The following is a 12,536-nucleotide window of genomic DNA, read 5'->3' as shown; positions in this document are numbered from 1 at the left end:
GCAGCTCTCAGTCTGAATGCAGATTTACCATAAAGAAGTGAATGGCAATGCCTACACAGGCAGACATTGTTTTTCAACATTGCAGCGCACCCTGGATAGATCTGTGATGCATAATTGTAGGATATGGTGATTTTCCATATATCCATGTATATCGTATGTATATTTCACTGAGGTATGGCTCCCATTCAGGTATGGCTTTTGAAAAAGTTCTTTAGTGCCCTCTCTTCCCCTTAAAATAACAGCATCAAGATCCAGTAAAAATTGGAACATGAAGGTTTTCATCCATAGCATTCTGTTGTGGGCTAATGCCTCCCGGCTGTCACATTTTGTTTTGATGCTGATTACCTTCATCAGTATAATTTATCAAGTTGTCTGGATAAAAAGGGACGATAAATACTTTGGAATCTAATCTTCAAATTAGACAGAAAATATTGCTGCATTGCCTGAAGGTAGCATGCAGGTGTGCCATCTCATCTGTCGAGAAAGAGAATCTAAATGAATCACCTGTCTTGACCTGTATGAGTCACCCTATTCTTTTTCTTTCATCCTATAGAAAACTTGTTGCGTGCTCCTTGGAGGTCTTTTTGAATCATGCCAAGTTGAATTTGGCCTCATTTTCATTGCAGTCATACTGTGAAGGGATGAAGTTAACTTATATCCAACATCTGGCAACCTTCTTATACACAGACTGACTATGGAAAACAAAATTACACACATGCAGTCATTAGTGTGGTTGTAGCCTGTTGCTTTCTCAATTGCTTTTGACCAGTACTCAAGATTGCTGGGAATCCCAAGTAAAGGAAAACCTCTTGGCAATCTCATTAGTTATGGGCAATAATTAATACTTCCTATCTTTATAAGCTACTGTACAGCGAGCCCTGTGTTCATTTGGAATATGTAGAGTGACCATACCCTAAAGTGGTTGCCTGTTTTCCAACCTACCTTTACATTTGCTGTGTATATACAATTTATATTCCAGTCACAAATAGACCCAATCTGTGCACTTCACCTTGGCCAAGAATAGTCTTCTGTTCAGCAAGCAGCCAATTCTGGAATCCATTCCTCTGTCACACAAACACAGGGAACGTGCTTTTTCTTGCGACTTCTTGCCTGTTTCGTCTCTATCTCAGCAAAGACTAGCCACCTTGATATAACCTTGAAAAAGAAGTGGGGTCCCAACTAGAAAATAGCATTTTTACAGTAAATAAAGAAAAGTTAACCAAAATGTTTTATTGATACATTCTTAGACAATATCACAGGTTTGAGAGTATGGAAAGAGGGGAGTTCTGCGGCAAAGATTGTTCTCACTAAATTGGCACATAAGCAGCAAGATTAACGAAATTACTTATTACAAACAGTATAAAACATACATGCTTTTTCCCTTAAAAGTCTTTTTTTGTTGTTTAAATCACACTGGTCAGTCAATAGTGGGGCATTAACAAAGAAAAAAAAATCTTTTCAAGACATGTAAAAGCCGTTTTCTTTCTTTCAAATACCATAAGAATTATTGAAATTATTGCAAAATAGTTATATACCGTAATGAAAAGAACAAAATAGAAACACAAATACAAATATCCAACATAAATTATTAACATGTACTGTAAAATACATTACTGGCATGCATTCCAAATATCAAGACGACCTCTATCAAAATTCAGCAATCCGTTCTGCTTTCTCTGTTGCCATCAGAATTATGAAAGGCAGAGAATGGAGGTGGAGGTGGAAGAAAGGGGCAGGGACAGAGTGAGGGGCTTGCTTGGTCAGCACAGTTTTTGGTCTTAAGTATCTTTTTTCTCCCTTTTGTTTTAATTAAAAAAATAACATATATGAATTGCAGTGGTACAGTAATAATCATACAAGTCATGTACATAAATTCTTTTAAATCTCAGGGTTTTTGTCGTTTTTGTTTTAGTGTGCTAAAGTTAGAAAGAGCAGGGCTTGCATGATAACTGTGCATTCCAAACCAACGGTGAACCTCTGAAACGACATGAATGGCAATATGCAAAAATCCCTCACAAACTGTACAGAAAGTTCAAAAACTTGCAGTTTGGAAGTACATAGAAAGACAAAAATAGCCCCTTGAAAGTCACCATGGCCAATTGCAGTTCACCCGGGAGAAGCTGGTCGGAGCTCATAGGTCATACCTCCCATACAATGAAGAAAAGGTCCAACATCACAGCCCAGTGGCAGTGCCAGTGACTTATTAAGCCAAGAATAAGTTAAGGATATTTTCATAGAGCAGCTGTTCAGAATACTTGGATCCTCCATAATAACTGCCTGGCCTTTCAACGTCTCCAGCAGTGCGTACGCTGCGGTTTCAGGAACAGGCCTACACGAGGTTAGGTGACTGAATGGATGCAAATCTCCATCCTCCCATGGCTCCGTCTGATGCAGCTGACTAGATAACCAGATTGTTATAACTGACATACTTCTTTTTTGCAGCAGGGCCTGTGGAAGAAAAGGGCGAGAGAAGACCAATCAGCAATACAAGAACCTGCTGAATCTTCTGCCATGGTCTGTTGGTAGATACCAACATTTGGGAGCTGGCGTTCTATGGTGAGAGAAGAGGGAGGCAGAGAGGCACAGGCATGCATGCAGGTACATAAAAATTGCCAGCCCATAAACATTATTACTAGTCCATCTTCCTAGGTGTACCAATGTAAGTCATTTCTCGTACGTGAACAGCTTGCAAGTAGTCCACTATTGTACCATATTTTCCCCGTTTGGAGAATATATATATATATATATATATATATATATATATATATATCCATTGCAAACCAAATCTTGCACAGCAGTTTACATGTGGCTGCATAATGTGCACACACATAAGGTGGATTTTGCCTAACAAGTCCCATCAGCAGAAGCCCTGCACAAGGACTTGCGCAATGGGGCTTTGCCTTCTCTTCTTCCCCCATGCCCTCCGCCCAGGGTATGTATGCCAGGAGATCCCAAAAAACCAGCATGTGGGGAAGGGAGAGGCCGGGTCATTCTCTCTGGCAAGTTGAAATTATTGCGCTGGCAGAATGTTTGATACCACGTTAGATTGAGTTCATCCAACAGGGTTGAATCCAGCAAAGTCATTTCATGAGTGGAATGACATCTCCTTCCCACTGTGCCCTCCCACTCTCCTCAGATCTGCTTCTAAAGGCTTGGGAAGGCCCCAGAGCCCCTACTGACACAGAAGTAACTGTGGGGCTATTTGGACGCCTGCCGGTAATTTTATTTTACGGCGAAACCTGAAATACTTCTGTTTGGGTAGCCACCATTCACATCAGACAAAATCAATTTTCATCTCAAAGTAACAGCCTCAATTATTGTCATCAGTGGCAAATTGCTAAATGGCAATTGGTTGTATATAAATATACGAAGGGTGAATAGCATGCTTGTGTTTATTATTAACATTACATGTATTAACCTGTAAGTCTGTAAGTATGCTTACAGCTGCACCGTTCAGAAAGAGCAGGGAGTAATTCGATCCACCAGTAACTTCTCCTTAACAACCCCACTGAAATAAATGGTGGCTATGCCCTGGCATAAGTTTAATTCATTCACAGTGTTTGTGGAGGACCAGCTGCCGGTGGATTGTGCCTGTTGTTATTGGGGAGCGTGGGGGGGGGAATCAGCTGTAACTTTCTAAGCATCTGCTGCTGCAAAATGCCATCAATCTAATCAGAGAGGAGCACCTGGTAAACAAGACCCAGACAGTAATAATGGCAATAGCATTAGATGCCCTCATATATACACACAAAATGGCCAGATTGCAAACTGACTTTGGGTTTTGGATCTTTCCAACAGTTATTGATATGAAATGAAAGGCTTCATATCAGAATTCTCAGTTCTGCAGCACACAGGGATTGTGTAGTGATGGTACTGAAGAACAATAACCCTAAAATGTTTAAGTGAAAAAGGACCACAGAAAAGTAAGGTTATAAAAGTGTTTTCAGAATAAAATAAAGATGTAATTAATAGCAGTGGATGACTTTTTTAAAAAAAAGATTTTTATTAAAGATTTTCATGGTTTACAATGGACATGCCTTCTGACATTTTATATAGCTTTCAGCTCACAGTTCTGAGAAAGCTTTGCAGTCATTAATGAATTCACCTTCTTGTCACAACAATGGAGCAAACGTCCAACTCATTCAGAACTTGAGCCTGACCAAGCCTGTTACAGTCTATCAAATAGGGATTGTTGAATGCTAGGTGTGTGGCAGACTCCTAATTTTGCCGCCTGCAGAAATGGAAATCCACAGTTGGGCAACCAGTTGCCACAAAAGAGTGGGCAAGATTTTGAGTTCTCCAGGCTGGGCCTTGTGTAAAGCAGGGGACAAATTTTAAAAAAGTGACAAATTGGCCTGATGTTGTAGCCATCAGATTTGCATCTAGACTCAGTCTCAAAAGTGGAGCCTTCCTTTGTCTCTGCAGGGTGCTCTTTAGGGAATTTACCATTTGAGGATCCCATTCACTCCAGCTGATTTGGTTTCAGCTGACTTCAGAAGCAGCTCACCTGATGGCACACAGCCACAATGTTTCTTTCCTGGCAGCAACGCTACCACTTACTGAGAGAGGAGGGTTGAGACAACACAGTGGTGGCACAGTGGAGGCACACTAGTCAATCCGGTGCTCTCGCTGGTGTGTCCACACTGCACTGACTTCCCTACTGCCTCATCCCCTCCTGGTCAGAAGGAACAATACGTACGCTGGGAATCTAGAGTTGCCACTGCCCCACTGGGCAATCCACTTCTGATGGGCTTTTTTTTTAATTTTTAGAACTCTTCCTAAAATCAATATTCAGCTTTGCCAATATAAAAACTCTCTGCCTAACAAGAAACACGTGTTTCAGGCAGACTTCGTGTTTTTGAAAATCTGGGTCAGCCATTGCTTCTTTGTCCCAGAATTCTAGATGTAACCTGAAACCTGTGGCATCTAAGAGAGATTATCCTTATCCCTACCTGGGTTGTATTCATTGAAATTCTACTCATTGAAAGTCTTACAAGACGCACTGAAATTAACAAGCCTCAGCTAGTCATGCCCATTTACCTCAATGGATCTACTCAGAGTAGGAATAGCACTGAACACCACCCCATGTCTCGATGTAGACATTACGGCTGTTCTGGAGAACGTGAAAGCTTGCTCATTATTTTGTGACATTTCGGTTGGTCCTAATAAAGTGTAAAGGAATGAAGCTTTTCGGTCTTTTGTGTTGTATTCTTTGTTGAAAAAGGATAGCTTTTAGTTAGAGGCTCTTCTTCACAGGAGGGTCAAAAGCTCAGCCCAAGAAACTGAAGTTTAAGGGGGAAGTGAAACATTAACACAAAAGCGGTGAAGGAATCAAAGAAATTACAGGAAAGAGAACTTAATTCTCACACAAAATTCCACTGCCCTTCTGATTGGCCAAGAGACTGGGAGGAGAAGTGGAAATACAAAGTACATGAACTAAAATTAGCCAAAATAATTAATGAGTGTTGGGCTTGGAACACCACTGGACAAAGAGCGAAAAGCTAAAGTGGGGTGGGTGAGGGTGGGCAGGATGGAAAGCACAGCAGTGGAACTAGAATCTGAGGAATGGAAACTGTTTTAATGTTTAAGTAGGGAAACAGACCACACAAGGTTTAACTAGATGCATTTTTGTGGTGTTGTTTGAGTATTCCTGATCAAAAATAAAACAAAACTGTTTAAGTTGCTGCTTTACAAACATTTACTAAAAGCTAAGCTTGTTTTTAAAAACGAAGATCATGGCCACTGGGTCCATCACCTCCTGGCAAATAGAAGGGGAAGAAATGGAGGCAGTGAGAGATTTTACTTTCTTGGGCTCCATGATCACTGCAGATGGTGACAGCAGTCATGAAATTAAAAGAAGCCTGCTTCTTTGGAGAAAAGCAATGACAAACCTAGACAGCATCCTAAAAAGCAGAGACATCACCTTGACAACAAAGGTCCGTATAGTTAAAGCCATGTTTTCCCAGTAGTGATGTATGGAAGTAAGAGCTGGACCATAAAGAAGGCTGATCGCCAAAGAATTGATGCTTTTGAATTATGGTGCTGGAGGAGACTCTGGAGAGTCCCATGGACTGCAAGAAGAACAAACCTATCCATTCTTAAGGAAATCAGCCCTGAGTGCTCACTAGAAGGACAGATCGTGAAGCTGAGGCTCCAATACTTTGGCCACCTCATGAGAAGAGAAGACTCCCTGGAAAAGACCCTGATGTTGGGAGAGATGGAGGGCACAAGGAGAAGGGGACGACAGAGGACGAGGTGGTTGGACAGTGTTCTCGAAGCTACCAGCATGAGTTTGACCAAACTGCGGGAGGCAGTGGAAGACAGAAGTGCCTGGCGTGCTCTGGTCCATGGGGTCACGAAGAGTTGGACACGACTAAATGACTAAACAACAACAAACTTGTTTTTATTTAACATAAGATTGGCCATGCTGGATGAGCCCAGTGGCCCACTTTGTCCTAAGCATCCTGTTCTCACAAAGGCAAACCAAATGCACACGGCAAGCCAGCAAGCAGCACCTGAGTGCAATAGCCCTCTCCCCCCACTGTGGTTTCCTACAGCTGGTATTCAGAAACATACAGCCTCTTGCTTTGGGGGATATAAATCCACAGCTTCATTGTGCCTCTATTTCCCCTCAACCCCCCCCCCCCCCGAACTGTGCTGAATAATAATAATAATAATAATAATAATAATAATAATAATAATAATAATAATTTATTTATATCCCACCCTCCCCAGCCGAAGCCGGGCTCAGAGCGGCTAACAACAATAAAAGTAACACAGCATTCTAAAATCAATTCATTCTAAAGTCATTTAGAATCAAATTAATGGCAACCATTGGGCTAGAGTTCTATGCAGATTACCAAAGAAGGGGGTCAGACTGTGCCTTGGCCAAAGGCCTGGTTGAATAGCTCTGTCTTGCAGGCCCTGTGGAAAGATGTCAAGTTGTGCAGGGTCCTAGTCTCTTGTGACAAAGCGTTCCACCAGATCGGGGCCACAGCCAAAAAAGCCCTGGCTCTGGTTGAGGCCAGCCTAACCTCCCTGTGGCCCAGGATCTCCAAGATGTTTTTGTTTGAAGACTGTAAGGTCCTCCGTGGGACATGCCAGGAGAGGCAGTCCCGTAGGTACGAGGGCCCTAGGCAATAGAGTGCAGACTCCCCAAGCAGCTAGAGAGGAACCAGGGTGAGAAGCAGACTCTGTTTGGCAGCAGCCTATAATAATTCCAGGGGGAGGGGGAGGCGCAGGTAACTCTTATAGAAAAAAATGCAGTTTTCCAGCAAATTCCCCCATCTGTCTCAATAACTAACAACATAAAAAGGTTTTTTCCGTGTATAAGATGCCCCCATGTATAAGACACTTTTGGAGACCCAAAAATTAGAAAATGGGCATATGCACTATCCGTGTAGAAGACGCCCCCAGATTTTTGACCATATTTTAAAGTAAAAAAACCTTGTCTTATACACAGAAAAGTACAGTAATCTTTAGACTTCCACCAACATGCCTTCAGCTTGGGGAAAAAAGCAAACAAAAAAGTTTTCCTTTCCTACTGCTTCCCATTCTCTCCCTATCAACTTAGCTTTCCCATGCTTTTGAAGACTTGTGGAAGGATGTCTGCTGGATTTTGCTTTTAGACGGACTATTAAAAGATAACAAATAACAAATGCTGCGATATAACCCAATCATCTTTGAAAATGATATCAACGTTGTATTCCTTCTTAACCGGATTTATTTTTGTTTTGTGATCACTGTTAGAGGGTGTATTTGATGCTATTTTCCAATGGCAGCGCAACATTATCAAATCAGAATCCAGTTGTAGCTTTTAATACTTCATGACTTCTTCTAATACAAAGGCAGGGTCTGAACCAAAGCGACACAAACGTTGGGGGGAAAGCTGCTTTTATTTCTCTACGCGGAATGCCTCCCATGCTTCAAAGAAAACCTAATTTGTACTGCAAGATGTAATACTTCACATGGCAGTTGACATGGCTTTAAAAAGATTCATTTACAGCATGTCTTGAACTGTGGTAAATGGGGAAACAGGAGGCCCTGCTTTGGAACAAGAAGAAAATGGTCTGTGAGATTTGTAGTTAACTTTGGGGTAATTTGATTTCTGGTGCATTTGTTTATTTGCCTTTTCTACAGCTCCCATACAGAGAGAGCCAGGTAATTTACAACATCAAGGCATCTTAATGTTGTAGTATTTATTCATTTTGTCGTGGCAGTCGTAGGACTCCTCTAATCAGATTGTTTTAAAGTGCATATTAAATCCAGATGCTTTCAAGCTCCTCTAAGGAACTTCGGGCATACCAAGTGCACACAGCAACAAGATGATAAACATTTTGTTTTTCCAGTTAAATGACCACCAGAATAGAAGCTTGTTTAATAATGATGCTTTATAAAGAACTTATATGAGGCACTGAAGATTAAGAAATCCACGCTACAGCATAACCAAGTGCCCATGAGGACAGTGTTCTACAGAAGAATGCAAATGAAGCATTGGATGATGGATAATTTTTAGAGGGATTCTGCTATGCAGTCTAGCTAAAAAGTGCTATTAAAGAGTCAGTATATCTTAATAATGACCACTTGCACAGAAAACCAAAATGCTTCCCTTTCTTAGCACAGGAGACCACAGGATTGTTTTCAGTACTGTAGGACAGATAGGAGCTTGTGCATTTGTCTGGTGGGCGTGATTTAAAAAGCTGCTTCTTAGGATGTAAACTTCTGGCCAGGGATCATGGAGTTGAGCATAACAAATGATTGGAACCAAGTGCCTTTATTATTATTATTTTTAACATTAATTCCTAATTTACCCACCAGGATCATAGCTAGGGAGACCTTGGGGTAGTTGGCCATCTGAAATATTCAAGGTTCCTTCCTTGAATATTCACATTTTCTTCTTTTTCAAGCTCATTTTACTTCTGTAGACATAGGGAATGCGCCAGACACTGCTGTTCACCACAGCCTCCAGTATTACAGCCGATGAAAGCATAGGTTGCTAGGATGACTGGCAAGCACTTATTTTCACTTGATTTATTTGACTGCATTTGATACAAGGATTGCACTTGTTTTAGTGACTTCATTTGTTGCATAAACGGCTTAATTTCAAATACAGTTTGACTAGCTGTATTTGCAATTCTTCTGCCAGTCCCACCGCTCCCTAAACTCATGGCTACAGCCAAATGATCACATTAAAAGTGCCTATGGAATGAATAAAAGAGCTTGCTTCTGAAATATTATGAAATATGGCCTTGGGTTGTTGTTTTTTTTAAAAAAGACACACCTGGAGGAGAATTCCTATGTATTATGTAGCCACCCTATATTTATTTAACTTGCATTGTGTTCATATCCATGTGGGACAGGAACATGGAAAAATATATGGATCCGAGGATAAGGTCAAGTTTTGGCTCTGTGCGGCAAGTCTGAAAACGTTGCCTGTGCTACTACGCGATGCATAGCAGCTACAAGCATGTATTATTAATAGCGATATAACTGCCATTCAGAAGCATTGCAGGACAGGAACAAATTGGTTTAAAACAAGTGTATTAACATTCCCTGACAGACTTCAAAGAGGTGAAATCACATTATTTTTATTTTATTCCGATTTCACAAGGTACAACCCCCAAATGTGGCAGAGCTCTTTATATGCACCTTGAGAATTGGCATCTAAGGTGTATAGGCCTAAATTGTCACTGCAAATAGGATCAAATTAAGCAGCTCTAGACACAGCCTGAAAAGCTGAAATGAACTGAAATGGCATGAAGGAAGGAAGAGTTTCAGGTTGCTTAGCAACTATTACCATTTCTCCGCATTAGATGAAGGCAGTTCAAACTTTGGAATTGTTGATATTGGTTTCTGGGAATGTGCAGGGAGCTTTTTAATTTCACCATGTCACAAAATAAGCTAGCTGCCATTGTTAGAGGAAGACTTGACATCTGAAATTTGGAGAGTGATCCGTTTTTCAACGGCAAGTAGGCCAGAAGAGGCAGTTAAGAATTTTAGGGCCTGCCTCTTAGCAGAAATGCTACATTTACTTTCCCAAGGTTACCAGAGCTGGGCATCCCTTTGAGATGACAGTGACTGGTGGCAATTCAGTGCTACTGGCAGAATGAGCTGGTATGTTGGAAATAAAACTATTACTAAAGAGACTTGTATAAGTCTATAAGCCACACACACACACACACACACAGCTGAGCGTGTAGCCTCGAGTGCTTGTCTCATAGCCTTAACAGTATCATATTTTGCTCAGAGCTCTCATACATTTGGTGGTGGTGGGGGAGGATGAGACTCCAGCCTCAATTTACTTTTGTACCCCCCTCACAGCAGGACCTTAAGCCATATCACTGGAAAACAAAATCCTGACAGAAACTGACACATTCTGCCCAGGTCTTTGGAAACAGTTCAGAGCATGGCCACCAACGGTTGTATTAGCTAAATGAAATTAAGGATGAGACTGTTTTCAATACTGTGTAAACTCCAGGGTCATTTGGGGTATCACGTTAAAATGGCTTCACGTCTGTCACCAAAAGCTGAAGCACAGAAGGAAACACAACATCATTTCATGTCACCATTGCCTTTCATGTGCTGATGTACATCAGATCCCCCCTTTGATTCACTATTGCTTGTTGACAATCAGGTACTTTTAGGCACGCTGATTTGAAATGGTTCTGCAGAGATAACATCAGAATCCACTTATATGCTGAACTGATCTTTGGCTTTTCAGAACTGAGCTTCTCCTAACAAATTCCAACTTTATAATTTGTTTGCTTTTTTCTACTGGCCCCTCCAGCACTGATGGATTCTCCTTGAAGGCAGAGCGCCTGCCTCAGAATTCAGAATAGCACACACAATATTCAACCCACTTTAAAGAGGCAGCAGGTATTATTCCTTTTCATTTGTGGAGCAGAAATCAAAGATTCAAAGCTGTGAATCGCCACACTCCTATACATTCCTATACAAATCCCCCTGAGTACATTGGGGATTACTGCCAGGGAGGTAAGTGGATATTGAAATAAGTTTCTAAGGTTATCATGAATCTGGAGAGGGATGGGGTGGCAACATGTTGAGAACATGTTAACTAGCATTGTGGGTGCTGGTTAACAAGCTGGCCTGTGCTTTAAATGGGGTCAAAGCTCAGAAACAATAAACCACAGTACTCAGATGGTCAGTTTTACAAGGTGTTATAAATTGTGCAAGACTAACTACTCACATCTAAAGCTGAAAAATGCACAGGTAGGTTTCCTGGCTGAGAACCACTCTCAATTAGGCCATGACTCTGTGCCTTCAAATGAGGAACAATGCACAGTAATGCTAAGATCTGAGCAAATGGGCAAACAGAAACATCTGGGACACCTACTGTTGCCAAAGTTTCATATCTGGTTTTGTAGTTAAGCCTCCAGAACATGCATTGGTAGTTGTTGGTGATGTGACAAATAGAACAAATGGAACAAATGTCTCATATGTTTCTTTTTCTTAAGGATGGTACAGAAATTATGTTGATCCGTTAAAATGACTTGTGTCGAGTATCTATCCAGGAGACACAAACCTCAAATATAAACAGTCATACCTCGAGTTGAATGTGCTTCCGGTTGAGTGAGTTCGAGTTGTGCTCCGCGGCAACCCGGAAGTAATGGAGCGTGTTACATCCGGGTTTCGCCGCTCATGCATGCGCAGACGCTCAAAATGACGTCATGCACGGAAGCGGCGAAACGTGACACGCACATGTGCAGACAAGCCGTCACGTCTTGCGTTCCGTTCAGGATGCGAACGGGGCTCCGGAAAGGATCCTGTTCGCATCCTGAGATACCACTGTAAAAACAAAATGCGCTTTCAAAATCCTTAGAGAGCCAATTTAAGGCATCCATCAATATATTTCTACATTTAGAGTCAATGGGTGGTATCGAATTGGTGGCCTTCTGCAACCAGAATAGATTTGGGGGCAGGGCAGGCACTGCCAGAGGAATCTCCAAACATTTCCTACCTTCTTCCTCTTCCATGACCCAATATCTCTGCTTGTGGAATAATGTTAAGGACATTAACTGGATATTCAGTATCTTTGTTTGCATATACACATGGTTATATGCTGGTCATTTTACATTTATGTGTTTGCTTCTTTAAGATATTTCATGACTGAGTCATGGTTGAATGCTACCATGAGACTCTCTCATTGTTAGCTTTCTTATAAATGCACATTATTTACAATCCTTAAACAAACTCACTGGGCTAGCAATAGAAGTAAATTATCAAAAAACTGTGTGAGCCTGTTACTCATGGAACTGGTAAAATACTATCACACAAAACGATGCCTGAACCATAAGTAACAATTATAGATGTTCACCATAATAATTTTCTTTAACCTTGGCTGCCTGCAAGAGCAGTTTGAAGTAGCAGTCATCAGATTACAATATTTCCAAATGTTCTACTGCAGTATATTTATTATTGCACATTGCATTGCACAATGTGATGGTATAAGTAGGTGCCTTATCTAAATTAGAGCTAGTTAATTATATGGATAGGAACGTGGGTGGCGCTGTGGGTTA

General features: G+C 41.2%; 1 protein-coding gene and 1 long non-coding RNA gene across 3 annotated transcripts in view; one reads left to right on the top strand and one right to left on the bottom strand.

Annotated features, from left to right (window-relative positions):
- Window positions 1-12,536, top strand: part of LOC308581703 — a 43,208-nt gene that overhangs the window by 28,066 nt on the left and 2,606 nt on the right. Inside the window, exons 2-3 of the long non-coding RNA XR_014005193.1 lie at window positions 2,443-2,598; window positions 3,799-10,992. This is a non-coding gene — a long non-coding RNA (uncharacterized lncRNA). The remainder of the gene's footprint in view (window positions 1-2,442; window positions 2,599-3,798; window positions 10,993-12,536) is intronic.
- Window positions 1,206-12,536, bottom strand: part of GRM7 (glutamate metabotropic receptor 7) — a 461,862-nt gene continuing 450,531 nt past the window's right edge. For both annotated transcript variants that reach the window (XM_081184049.1, XM_081184050.1), the window contains one exon: window positions 1,206-2,448. Coding sequence is in view for 1 of the 2 variants with exons in the window: in XM_081184050.1 (XP_081040176.1) it covers window positions 2,399-2,448 (50 nt within the window). In the remaining variant the exon portion in view is untranslated. The remainder of the gene's footprint in view (window positions 2,449-12,536) is intronic.

Source organism: Podarcis bocagei, assembly GCF_964188305.1.
Source record: "Podarcis bocagei genome assembly, chromosome: 2".
Classification (NCBI taxonomy): domain Eukaryota; kingdom Metazoa; phylum Chordata; class Lepidosauria; order Squamata; family Lacertidae; genus Podarcis; species Podarcis bocagei.
This window is presented reverse-complemented; position numbering and strand designations above follow the sequence as displayed.